The 13933-nt window shown below is 45.7% G+C and overlaps 1 protein-coding gene across 9 annotated transcripts in view; it reads right to left on the reverse strand.

Annotated features, from left to right (window-relative positions):
• Positions 1-13933, reverse strand: part of ATP2B4 (ATPase plasma membrane Ca2+ transporting 4) — a 98965-nt gene that overhangs the window by 15118 nt on the left and 69914 nt on the right. For all 9 annotated transcript variants that reach the window (XM_077886606.1, XM_077886601.1, XM_077886599.1 and 6 more), the window contains 8 exons: positions 12493-12724; positions 11416-11595; positions 10477-10564; positions 8869-8975; positions 3225-3416; positions 2551-2764; positions 1317-1528; positions 207-314 (listed from right to left, as the gene is read on the reverse strand). In XM_077886606.1, the coding sequence (XP_077742732.1) occupies positions 207-314; positions 1317-1528; positions 2551-2764; positions 3225-3416; positions 8869-8975; positions 10477-10564; positions 11416-11595; positions 12493-12724 (1333 nt within the window). The remainder of the gene's footprint in view (positions 1-206; positions 315-1316; positions 1529-2550; positions 2765-3224; positions 3417-8868; positions 8976-10476; positions 10565-11415; positions 11596-12492; positions 12725-13933) is intronic.

Here is a 13933-nt window from a genome sequence, read left to right on the forward strand (position 1 = left end):
AGCCTCTGAAGTGCTGCTGGACACTGACCATTCTACTCTGGGATCCTGCAAGATGGAAAGACTTTGAAAACTCGGGGTAGGTAGGGGAGGGAAGAGGAAGATGAAGGTAAGGAGCTAGGAGGTCCCGCAGGTGCATGCCCCATCTCCTCCAGAGGAGAGAGTGTGCCAGCTGTGCGCACATGCAGGGCGAGCCTGTTGGTACTCACCTGGCCCCACAGCAGTTCTCCAATGCCAATGAAGAGACACCAAAACCACTGAGACAGGGTGAGCTTCGTACAACTGAAGGGTTTACCCCCAAATTCCACGATGATAATCTAGAACAGAGAAAGAGGCAGCCCACCATTGGGGAGGCGAGTAAGAGGCAGCTAAGCCCTCCAGCCAAGGCCACCAAAGCTATGTCAGCCCCCTGCCCCATGATCCCTGTGGGGCAAACCCTGATCTGCTCATTGGAGAAGGAAAAAGAAGAAATCCAGAAGGGGAGAAGGGAAGGCAGTCTTTATAGAGACCCTGATGCGGAGACAGATCTAGTTACCATGAATATTGTTAAGGTAAGAGCTGGTGGATCCAGGGGGACTGGTGGCTTCTGGTGACTAAAGCCAGTGGATGACCAGCAGAAGGCACAGAGATGGGAGAGGAGGAACTGAAGAGAGGAGCAGATGAGGGAGACACTGGCCAGGGAGGGGCAGGAGCCCTTTGTTACCAGTGAGCTCATAGTCTCTTTCTTGTATCTGCAGGTTTTAGTGTTCCTCTGATGAGGGCAAGGAGGAAGGAACCCAATCTTCGTACCACCAGGGCAGCCATGTCCTTGACCCCAGGTCTACAAGAGGAACCCAGGCCATGCTTATCTGTCAGCTGCCTGTTCACCATCCCACCACTTCTCTCCCTCTGTGAACTGTGCAGTGTTTTCAACCAGGAACCCCCCATGAATGAAGGGGCAGGGACAAGGAGAGCCCATTCGGTATGTATCTGCACATTTCATGTGTGTTGGCAGGAGGCATGGAATGACCTAGAAGAGTGACCCTCTTCTTGGCCACTCTGTGAAATTTCTGAGCTTTTGAAAGACAAGGGAAGGATCCCATCTATCTTATTTTATTTGCTATCAACGAGTTGGCTTGCACTGTAGCACCTGGCCCAGCAGGCTCCAGTTTTGAGTAATGTGCAAATGGAAGCCAACTGGGAATCCAAAGGCGTTCAGTCCACAGCCAGAGACCCCAGCATTCTCTCCCTCCTTCTCCTGGGTACCTAGGGAACCCTGTTCCCAGCATCCAACCTCTGCCATCCCAGCCCTCCTACCCCAACTCCAGCTAGAGGCTCACCTGGCTGATGAAGGTGCCCAGGACCACGGAGCAGAAGATGAGGTTGCGGAAGATGCCTGCGAAGACGTTCCTCTCTCCATGGATCTTGCGGGAATTGATCTCGTTGAAGAGCTGCATCAGCACAAAGGTGTTGAAAATAATGGTGTAGTGCTGGCTGGGTGGTGAATGCAGAGGCGCCTTCCTCCCACTATCAATGTCAAAGAATTTCTCACCTAGTGGGGGCAAAGGAAGCATCAGTGGGTTAAGTGTGGTCTCAGCAAGGGCTCAGGTTGAGTCAGAACAACACACGTTGGTGTGGCCAAGCTGGTGGCTTACAGCTGGTGTCCATTCTGATGGTTCAGTATCTGAGCTACTGTATCAAATACTTTAAGTGTTAGCTGTGGTCTCAACATATCTGACCCTCTCTCCCCACGTTTGCTCCACTGACTTTGACTTCTTAGAGTGCAGTGTGGTGAGAAAACTACTAGGGTCAGGAAGACACAGATTTGAGCTTAGTGTCACCGTTTACTCACCATGTGACCTGAGCTTCAGTTTTATAATCTGCAAAAAACCCCCAACTATTATAGGGGTACTGGGTGGCTCAGTTGGTTAAGCATCTACCTTTAGCTTAGGTCATGATCCTAGGGTTCTGGGACTGAGCCCCCATCGGGCTCCTGCTCAGTGGGGAGTCTGCTTCTCTTTCTCCCTCTGTCCTTCCCATGCCCACTTGTGCTTTCTCTCTCTTTCTCAAGTGGATAAATAAAATCATAAAAAAAAAAGTACAGGGATCCCTGGGTGGCGCAGCGGTTTAGCGCCTGCCTTTGGCCCAGGGCGCGATCCTGGAGACCCGGGATCGAATCCCACGTCGGGCTCCCTGCGTGGAGCCTGCTTCTCCCTCTGCCTATGTCTCTGCCTCTCTCTCTCTCTCTGTGTGACTATCATGAATAAATAAATAAAATCTTTAAAAAAAAAAAAAAAAAGTACAGAAAGCTACCCTGCGAAATTCTTAGGAGGAATACGTCAACTAGCACGATGCGCCACACAGGACAAGAGGACACACCCAGTGAGGGGAGTTGTCATCATCTCTACTGCTGTGCTCAGCCTGCTCAGCGACCTCCCGTGCTATCTTCTTTCCTCCTTCTTTCCATCTTTCTTTCGTGCCTTTTTCCCCTCCTTTTCCGTGCCATTCTCTGACCCCCATCTCCACTTAGCACTGCGACCCCTGTTTCTAGCCCCAACCCCAGCCTTGGCTCACCAGCAAAGACGAGGAAGAAGATGACGGTGAGCTGATAGACTGCGTGGCCCAGGATGTTCTTCATCATGGTACGTGAGATCAGAGGCTTATTTCGGCCATATGGGCGACGCTTCAACAGAGACTCTGTAGGAGGCTCTGTGGCCAAGGCCAATGAGGCAAAAGTGTCCATGATTAGGTTAACCCATAGCATCTGCACAGCTTTCAGGGGGGAATCCTGGTGGGAAGAAGTACCGGTCCTTTTAGCTTTCCTTAGAAAACAGCCCTCACCTCACTCATCAGCCTCAGCTTTGCCCTTGCAATGGCCTAGCTCCCACTAGCCACCTAGCCTTTGGATCCGGCCATTTATGAGCTGAGTGACCTTGAGAAAGTTACTTAAATTCTTTGAGCCTTGGGTTCCTCACCTGTAAAATGGGGGAGAATGTGCACTTTGCAAGGTTGTTTGTGGAGACCATATAAGTACTCATCATGGCGGCTGCCATGCAATGTGCTACATTAGTGGTAAATAACTTATCATCCTCCTACATGGGCAGATGGGGATCTAGTAGAGCTAACTCCTGCCCCAACACCACTGGGGGCACATGTCCTTAATCCTCAGTAGCCAAGACCCCACCTGCCATGTTCCCTAGCCTCCCCCCTCATCCCTCTCCTCTCGGCCCACCCCACGCTCCTTTCACCTGAGTGATACAGGCTCCAGTGAAGGCCACAATCACGGCCACCACGTTGACAGTGAGCTGGAACTGCAGAAACTTGGAGATGCTGTCATACACGTTTCGCCCCCACATCACTGCCTTCACAATGCTGGTGAAGTTGTCATCTGTTAGGATAATGTCTGATGCCTCTTTGGCCACATCTGTGCCTGCAATACCCTAAGTGAGAAAGGGAAGAAGAACAGCGAGGACCTAGATAAAGCAGGTCATCTACGTTCTGAACCTAGACTGTATTTCCAGACCTCCACCAAGCTTCTGAACCAGCCATAAACACAAGAGGGCACACTTGCCATGCAAATGCTAATGACCAAGCCAGGGTATTTTGTGTTCTCATCTCTTCCAAAGAAAAGGAAGGGAAAATGTGTCATTGTCAGTCCACAGAAAGCAGGGCTGGGACCTGATGCTAGACTGGAAATGACAGTTATCTCTGAAATTCCTTTCTCCCTTCTCTGCTACTCCTTCACCTGAGAAATGAAGGGAAGGATAAGGGAATATGTTTTATTCTACGTCCAAATCCTTACACTTCTATCTTTTTTCTTTTTAAAGATTTTATTTTTAAGTAATCTCTACATCCAATACAGAGTCTGGACTTACAACCCCAAGATCAAGAGCTGCATGCTCCAGTAACAGAGCCAGCTAGGCACCCCTAAATTCTTGTATTTCTTTTGCCACTGTCAATGTCCCACTTAAGTCCTTGTCTCCCCCACACCTCTAAGTCACCTTACATTTTTTTCTGGGAGGAGTGGTCTGGCAGCACAGTTCAGATGTCCTATCCTTGTACAAATTCCTGTTCCTGGGGAACCACTAAAGGTTTCTCAATAGACATATCAATGGTTGAAAGTTGAGCTTTTAGAAACAGTAAATTTTCTAGACTGGTAGCCAATAGGTGAACTTGGATTCATTTTCCAGCCTGCTCCTATATAATCTTTCTGCTTAAAACCTGGTGGTTTATTCACAATTCTCTGAACCTCTCATTCACTTCTAGGGTCTAGACTTCTACTTACACCATTTCCCTAAATCTGGAACATCCTTCCTCCTTGTCTATTTAAACCCTCTCTATCTTTAATAGTCCATGTGATGCAAAACCATCCCTAACACCTCCAGCCCATACTTCTATTCCATGTCTTGTAAATCCTATAATCCACAGAGGAGCTTATTCATTAATTTGGCTTGCAATAGTAGATATTTGTTCTCTTTACCTGGTAGTAATATTTTCCTATCCAGACTGCAATAAACAAATATCTATTGTAGACTATACAACTCAGTTTCCCCATCAAAGAGTTCTCTAACACATCCACACAAATGCTGTTACATGCGCTGCAAAAAGAAAGATACAAGTAAAAAAAAAAAAAAAAAGAAAAGAAAAAAGAACTATATATACTTACTACTACGGAATAATTTTCAGGTTAAGTGAAAAATAGCAATGTAAAAAAAGAGTATATGGTATGTGTGTAGATAAGTATACGTAGTAGTATAAATAAGTATCACTTATCTAAGAGGATAGGATACAAATATATTATACATTTGATTATATTTTAAAGGAGCAAACAGAAGGATATACCAAAAACAAAGAAATGTTACTTGGAGTTAAGAGGGGAGGCAACAGGGTGGAGGTGATAGGGATAGAAGCTGGATTTCTAGGAATAGACTTTCTTTTGTATATTTGACTTTAGAACTATATCACTATTTTATTGAGTATAAAACAAAATTAAGTTTAAAAAGCAATCTCTAGGGGCGCCTGGGTAGCTTAGTTGGTTAAGTGTATAACTCTTGATCTTGGCACAGGTATTGATCTCATGGTCATGAGTTTGAGTCCTTTGTTGGATTTCACAATTGTGGAACTTACTTAAAAAAAAAAAAAAAAAGAAGCAATCTCTAAAATGGAAAGCAACATGGTATAAATGAACTGGTAAAACCAGTTGGTAGCACAACCACACAAAGGAAAAATGTCCCAAATGACTTAAAAAACCATAGTAACTTGATGGTAGAACCTAGCAGGATATACCTTTTGGATAACAGGAACTAAGAGAAAAATCTTGAACTCCTTTTTGAAAAGTAATTGTATTGTTTTTGCTTTTTTGAGACTATTACCTATATTTAGGGTAAAACAAAGTAAGGATTATGTGAATACCATCAAGAATCAAAATTTTCATCTTAAGAGATATAAATATAAAATAAAGGAAGTTAAATAAAATTAGTAAGTTAGAGTTCTATAATTCTTTTTTTCCCCAAGATTTTATTTATTTATTCATGAGAGACACAGATTGAGAGAGAGGCAGAGACACAGGCAGAGGGAGGAGCGGGCTCCATGCAGGGAGCTTGATGTGGGACTGGATCCTGGGTCTCCAGGATCACGCCCTGGACTGAAGATGGCGCTAAACCGCTGAGCCACCGGGGATGCCCCAAGTTCTATAATTCTTTTTTTTTTTTTCAAGTTTTTTTCAAGTTCTATAATTCTAAAAGTGAATTGAAAACACCAATATGGGTTCTTGAAATATTTTATCTTTAAAACAAAGAAACACACACACACACAAAAGAAATATATGTATCTTTTATAAGATATATTTCCTAGCTTAGCCCATTGAAAAGATCTAGAAACAATGATTTACTTGGTAGTAAGGAACACCCTGACATTCAGATTGTGTTCTCTAAGTACCATTTCTCACTAAAAAGCAGGATTCCTTTGAGAAATGGATGATTCCAGATCTAGGATGAGAAATATGCATGATTCTGGAACATCTTATCACTTCAGAAGCGAAGTAAGGTATTAAAGATAACTGGGGCTGTATCTAGAGGACCCAGCAGTATTCATGAGACTAATGATGTATCAATATGAACGTCATAATAATAACAAGAGCAATGGATTAAACACATCAAGTATACTTAAATCCATGAGTTCATAACGATATTAAAAAATAAACAACTGTTTTTAGTAGAGTAACTTAGTAGAGTTAATTTAAAAAATACAACTCATGGGGTATGCGGCTGGCTCAGTCAGTAGAGTGACTTTTTTTTTCTTTTAAAGATTTTATTTATTTTTTTTTTTGAGAGAGAGAGAGCATACAGAGACAGAGGGAGTAGCAGATTCCCCATTGAGCAGGGACTGTGTGGGGCTTGATCTCAGGACCCTGAGATCATGACCTGAGCTGAAGGCAGATGCTTCACCAACTGAGCCACTCAGGAGCCCCGTGTGTGTGATTCTTGATCTTGGGGTCATGAGTTCAAGCCCCCTGTTGAGCATGGAGCCTATTTACTAAGTAAGTAAAATTTAAAAATATATATGTAATTCCTTTGCCATCTTTGGAGGATCCTAAAAAGTCAACTCATTTTGAAACTAGTAAATAAAGAAAAAGCTACCTTTCATATAGGAACCTGAACCTTAGAGTAACTAAATAGTCCACGAGGGCAAGGTTCTATAGAAGTCTTGAAGTTAAAAAATAGAGAAAATCTGGACATTATTTTGTAGCCCCTTATGAAAGATGGGATCTAGAATCTGATTGTGTGTGACAAGAATACAATCAACAAAATCCACACTATGCATTATTCTATGTAGACAACCAGCCTGGTTCCTTCAAAACTAAATAGCTAGGAAAAAAAGATGGGGTGGGCTGGAAAGCTAACACAGTGTCTATTATACTCAGAAATGGGGATCCCTGGGTGGTGCAGCGGTTTGGCGCCTGCCTTTGGCCCAGGGCGCGATCCTGGAGACCCGGGATCAAATCCCATGTCGGGCTCCCGGTGCATGGAGCCTGCTTCTCCCTCTGCCTGTGTTTCTGTCTCTCTCTCTCTCTCTCTCTGTGACTATCATAAATAAATAAAAATTAAAAAAAAAAAAAAAAGAAATGGCTATTTGTGAGGTTGGTCCTGGGTGGCATCTGGAACCTTGACTCTCAGAATGCTCCCAGTCAACAATTAACTGAAAATTAATTAGTGGTTCATTGTGCCTAGACTGTGCCTGAATAATATGTGTTCTCTTGAACCACCAGCTTTCCTTCTCAGAGTCTGGAATATTTTTTTTTAAGATTTAATTATTTATTTTATTTACTTTTAAAGATTCCATTTATTAATTTGGGAGAGAGAGAGACTGTGTGTGCTCACAAGGTGGTGGGGGGGGAAGGAGACTCCCTGCTAAGCAAGGAGCTGGACTCAGGGCTCGATTCCAGGACCCTGAGATCATGACCTGAGCCCAAGGCAGATGCTTAACCAAATGAGCCACCCAGGTGCTCAAGATTTAATTATCTATTTTAGAGAGAGAGAGAGAGAGCGCAAGCATGTGCATGAGCATGGGGAGGGGCAGAGGGAGAGGGAAAAATCTCAAGTAGACTCCCCATTAAGCTTGGAGTCTGATGTGGGGCTCGATCTTATCATCCTGAAATCATGACCCGAGTGGAAACCAAGAGTCGGATGCTCAACCAACTGGGCCCCAACTTTGAGCTTTCTGATCCAGTAGAGCTAGGGTGGGGCCTGAGAATCTGTATTCCTTTAGATTTCCAGGAGGAGCTTGCTTCAAAAACTATTGCTATAGATTAAGAGGTCTAAGAGATACAGAAACGACTGCAGCATATGGATCTTATTTAGAGCTGATTTGGACAAAGAAACAATAAAGACAGGATTTATGAAGCCCTTGGCACATGGACTAGATGACTAACAATAGTAAGGGCCCAAATTGTGGTGAGACAATGGTGTTATGATTCTTCTAGACAGAAGTCTTCGATGCACACTTATCAGAGGTGTATATACTAACATTCTTTCAAATGAAATGACGTGATGTCCTTTATTTGCTTCAGACAGTTCAGCCTGAGACGGGAGAAGTAAGGACTGGGGGAAACGTTCTGTGGAACAAGATGGACCAGGTACTGATAATTCATGCTGGGTGACAGGTATCGTGGGGATTCATTAGACTATTCTCTCTACTTTTGTGTGTTCTTGAAATTTCCTAGAATCAAAGCTTTTGTTGTTGGTATTAAATGGCACACCCTACAGACAGATTACTTCTTGCATCTCCTTCCACTCTTAAAAATCACCAATAGTTCAATACATATGGGAGGCTTACAGTCACAAGCCACTTGAGTGTAAGGATGTCCTTGGCAATCTGGGGGCTTCTGCATTGGCTGCAACATCAGAAGCAACAAGTGTGCCTGTTAGGAAGAGCCAAGCACTTCTGGGACCTACCCAGATGCTGCTGAATCAAGACAGCCACGTGGGGGACCTTGGAATATGGGATTTTGAATAAACTTTCCAAGTGATTCTGATGCTCCTGACCTCACAAGTGAAAAGCAGAGCGATGAACAGTTCTGGCCATGCTTCATATAGAATATGAATTTTCTATGGTGTGCCTACACAGACAATACGCCCACCTTCACGGGCAAATTTAAGTTGGTCTCGCTCTCCTGGGTAATGAGGTGTCATGATTTCCCTGCCTGGATCATCACACTTGATGGGTCTCCCATTACACAGACTTTTATCAACCAGGTCAGCAGAAGAGAGAGTGTCAGAGAAAAGAGCACAGGGTGGGGTGTGATGGTACAGGAGGCACCAGGCTACAAGAAGCTCATCCTGGCTTCTCGGAGAAGGTGGCTTGCAGGCAGAGACAGTGTGCCGAGCTGCTTACCATGGCAAAGCCAACATCGGCTTTCTTCAGGGCCGGCCCATCGTTTGTGCCATCACCAGTAACAGCCACCACCTGCCGCTGTTCCCCAACAGTGCTGTCGATGATGCCTGGGAAGAGAGATGTGCCCCAACGAATCCACATGCGCCATCCCAGGCATGTGGCAAGCCCTCTGTTCCCCACCATGGTGCTTTTTGTGTCTTCCTCTCTGGTCCCTGCTACCACCTTCCTTTTTTCTTTCCTTTCTTCCCTTTTTCTTTTGTGGGTAACAAGCTCACTTTATAACATGTTGAAAGTATAACCACCTGTCTGAGCGCGACAGATCTGTCAGCTTCTGAGAAGCTGCTACTGGTCTGCCTCATTCTGTTCTGAGGTAAAGAAGGGCTAGAGGAGCACCTTATCCGGCCTTCACCCTGGCAGCAGGCACAGAAACACAGGTAATTTATAAATAGAAGTCCAGCTACCAGCTGAAAACAACCACAGGAAGGAGTGAAGACCAGGCCCCAGGGCTGTGAGTGGGCTGACTGGTCACTTGGCGGCCATTCTGGCAACTAGAGCTCCTTCCCCCTGGTGGCTGGGGGAGCAGTGTCTCAGCCTCCAGGGCCAGGAAGCAAAGCAGCTTGAATGGGGAGAGAAGCCAAGGGAACAGGAACAGCCGGAGGGCGGCAGAGCACCCAGAGAGATCCATGATTTAAGCAACTCCCACCACCTTACAGATGAGAAAACTGAAACCAAGAGAGGGGAAAGTCCTTGCAAGGTCCCAAAGCCAGCTGTGAAGCCCAACCATCATTCCATCCCATCTCAGCCAAAGAGGGCCACGTGCTCCCTAAGCAGGAAAGGAAGCAAAACAGCTGGTGTGTGTGTGTGTGTGTGTGTGTGTGTGTGTGTGTGTGTGTTAAAGCCAGAAATTAGACTTCCCAGGAGGCTGGCTTCTTCTAGCGAGGAGAGGACAGAAGATCGGGATGTCAGAGCTGGACACCAGCATATACACAAATGCATGTGTGCACACATCTACACACATACTTGATGTCTGGATGCCCTTTCTCTGGAGTCCAAGCTGGGCCATCGAAGTGTGAGTGTATGTGTATGTGTACCACCTCTCTTTCTACTTCATTCTTCCCTTTTTTCTTCCTTCTGCTGGAGGCTCTGTAGTATCACCCAAAGGTTATAAATTGTTTCCCCGCAGGGTGCTCTGAGCTGTGAGTCTGTCCTCAGCAGGTAGCCTGGCTGGTGCCCTAAGGCAGCTAGGGTGTGCTGGAGAAAGCACCGGTTGATCCGAAGACAGGGTCCTGGGGGTTGAAGCTGGGCAGTCTGGGTAAGTCCTTTGTCTTCTCAGCCTCAAACCTTCTTATTGGCAAAATGAGAATAATTTAACCTGCTCTGACTAGTACATAGTACTACTGGCAAATAAGACATGATGTTTTAGAACAACTTCATTATATGTCTTATGTACAGGTGTTTGCTAAACTGTCTGCTCCCCACCATGAGCTGGAGAGCTCTCCTGGGACCTCCCTATTCAAGATGAGAGAGTTGCTTTGGCCTTTGGTTCTTGGCTGTCTGCCCCAGTCTGCTCTCATCTGCTCCAGGCATCTGGTCAGGAGCTGAGCTCACCTTTTACCAGTGTGTGCTTGTCAGTGGGGGATGATCGTGCCAGGACTCGAAGCTTAGGCCAGATCTTGTCCAGCTTCTCTTGCTCCACCTGCCAACACCAGAGCACACCAGGTCAGTCAAGCTCAGAACAGCCATCCAGGGGGAGTTTACTTCTCCCCATACTCCGAGATTCTGGAAGAGCTCACATTCCACAGCCCCTGGGGGGTGTTACCATGGCCTCCAAGGGAGATGAAACAGCTCAGTCTCCAAGGGCAGATTCATTGATGGTGACCATTCAGACCCTGTGTGTCTTCATTTCCCTCCCAATTTCCTACTGGGGAGTCTGTCTCCTGTTTCTTAGACCCTTGGCAGGAGGTGGGCCAGGGTTGGCTGTTGCGTCAGGTGGCTAAAGTGCTCCTAAGGTCTTAGGTTTGGTTTCTATGCAGACCAGGAGGCTCTGGTCTGCTCCACACCCAGACCACATCCTCTTGCAAACCTGTGCCATGGGGCAGTGACACAGGGGGGTGAGGTGGAGGGAAATCAGGATGAAATCATCCCACGACTGAAAAATAAGGAAGACATAAAAAGTCAGTGATGCTGTCTCAAAAGACAGCTTATGAGCGAAGATAATGAGAATAAAGAAACCTCTCAGTTTTGCCACCTGAGCAGCTGCGGTAGAAGGAATAGTTCACTACGAATAGATTTCAGTTTAAAAACCACCCACTTGGGGTCCAACTCCTCACAGCTGCCCCTACTGGTTATATGGGTTGCTGCCTGATTCATGAAATCATTCAATAAAGCCAATTCGATCTTCAAAACACACACACACAAAACAGAACCCAAAAGCAAACAAACAAGAAAAACAAAACCCAGTCGCTTTCTTTCCTGTGTCCTGGATCCGTTACAGGAGAGCTGCTCCCCACCCCGTTGCGAGATGAGGTCTTCCTAGCCAGGACCCACCTCTCCTTTCTCGTTGCGGATAAGTCGGTTGAATTCTTTGCCTTCTAAGCACAGGAAGTCATCCCCAGGTGTCACAATGCCACATTTGGTGGCAATGGCCCGGGCTGTATTGATGTTGTCACCTGTCACCATTCTGACAGTAATGCCAGCTCGTTTGCATTTGGCAATAGCTTCAGGTACCTGTGGAGAGTAAGGTGAGAGGAAAGGAGGAGGTGGGGGTGGTGAAGGGTCCCTTCATTGTGGACAGGAGAGAGGCACTTAGGAGCAGTGCCACGTGGCAGAGGCTAGGTCTGGTCATTTTTTTTTTTTTTTTTTTTTTGGTCTGGTCATTTTTATATTGTTTGGTGCCACCCGACTTCTGCCCTATTCATAATACTACATTTGAATTTGCCTTACTGTAGCATGAGTTGAAGAGAAAATCTGCTTGAGGAGCCAGGTGTGGAAGTGTACTCTCCCTACAATCTAGACTTCTTAGCAGGGCACATCCATACCTCATTGGGATCTGGCCACCATCTCCCTTTTTAGCATTCTCCACTTCCCTGGCCCATACTCCAACCAATCCATTCTTTATAGTCTCCTATGCCCTTGGGCCTTGACAACTAAAAGTCCACTAGTCTGAACTTACTATAAGCAGAGACCTTTTCAACGCCTTAGTTTCTAGATTACTGTTCAGCTATTCTAGGGGCAGTCAATAAGAATATGTTGATTGAAAGAAGGTGGCTAGAGGCAAAGTTGGTGTCCCAGTTAACTCTGACTGTTCTTAGGTACCCAATAATAAGCTCAATACAACCTATGTTTCTCACCCCTCAGACAGCATTCACTGTCAGAATGCCAGCTTCTATCAGCTCAGCACTCCACAGTGGTTTGGGAAGCAGAAGGCACAGAAACATCTATCCCTGTACGTGAGAAGCTGTTGGGTAACGTGCCTGGGGTCACAGCTAAACGTGGAACTAGTACCTCCGTTCCCTTCTATGGGGGGACTACCCCCTACATCATGCTCGGCTGGCATGTGGGCCAGAGGCTGTTGGAAGACTTCCATTCATGTTCTCCTACCCTTTTGCCAAGCCAAAGCCTCACCTCTGGGCGCACAGGGTCCTCAATGCCCACCACTGCGATACACGTCAGTTCAGTGAGGATTTCACTCTCATTGTCCCATGGGGGCTCGCCATCATTGAAATCCCGGTAAGCGATGCAGAGAGTTCGGAGTCCCTGAGAGGCCATGGGCTCGATGACAGTGCGGACCATCTCATCGCGGTCCTTATTCTTGAATGGAACCACTTCCCCTCTCTTGTCCAGGATTCGATTACACCTGGGGAGGCACACAGTCAGGAAGCAGCAACCCTTTCCCACCCCAGATGTCTCTACACTCATTTGCAGACATTCTGGCAATCCTGCATTACTCGTAAAGACAGCATTCTTGGGTAAGAAATCTCTGTTCATCATCCAGCCGAGTCCCTTTTCCCAAGGTGGGGTGATTTGTAGATGGATCAGGTCTAGGGAAGCCAAAGGTATGATTCTCCCATGTTGTCTGTTCCTACTCATATGTGAATGTGATGCCAAGAGTCATTTGTGGATTACCCCCTCTTTTGAACTTCTCAAAGGTGGAGAGACATTTTAAATTCCAGGTACGTGAATAGTACTAGAATGGTGCTCAGTGCATAGGGTGTGCTCCACAGGAATGGGTTGGTTGAAAGACGGTGGCTAAAGCCAAATAAAGGCCTGGTTAATTCTATAGCTACTGGCCCTGTACCTATGTCGGTCAGCCTATAATGACCCATGAACAGTCTAGCTACTTGATGAAGTTACTCAACTTCCTATAAGTGGAGTTGAGCATGAGAAGGAAAAAGGAACATAGAACTAATATTTGTTAGTACTTGCTATGTGCCTGGCATTTAACATACAGGCAAACCTTGTTTAATGACACTTTGCTTTATTGCACTTTGCAGGCATTGTTTGTTTATTTATTTATTTATTAACAAATTGAAGGTTTGTGGCGACCCTGAATCGAATGCTAATGACACCAATTTTCTAAAAGCATTTGCTCACTTCATGTCTCTGTGCCACCTTTTGGTAAGTTTTGCAATATTTTAAACTTTTTCATTATTATTGTATTTGTTACGGTGATCTGTGATGCTACTATTGTAATTGTCTGGGGACATTGCGAGTCACATGCATATAAGATGGCAAACTTAATTGATAATGTCGTATGTGTTCTGACTGCTCCACTGCCTGGCTCTTTCCCGTTCTCTCCTCCTCTCCCCAGGCCTCCCCTCCCCTGAGAGACAACACTACTGGAGTTATGCCATTAATACCCCTGCAATAGCCTCTAAGTGCTCAAGTGAAAGGAAGAGTCTCACATGTCTCACTTTAAACCAAAAGCTAGTAATGATTAAGCTTGGTGATGAAGGTGAGTCAAAAGCCAAGAGAGGCTGAAAGCTAGGCCTCTTTGCTCCCAATAGCCAAGCTCTGAATGCAAAGGAAACGTTCTTGAAGGAAATGAAAAGCATTTCTCCCATAA

This window comes from Canis aureus, chromosome 38, assembly GCF_053574225.1.
Source record: "Canis aureus isolate CA01 chromosome 38, VMU_Caureus_v.1.0, whole genome shotgun sequence".
Taxonomy (NCBI): Eukaryota; Metazoa; Chordata; class Mammalia; order Carnivora; family Canidae; genus Canis; species Canis aureus.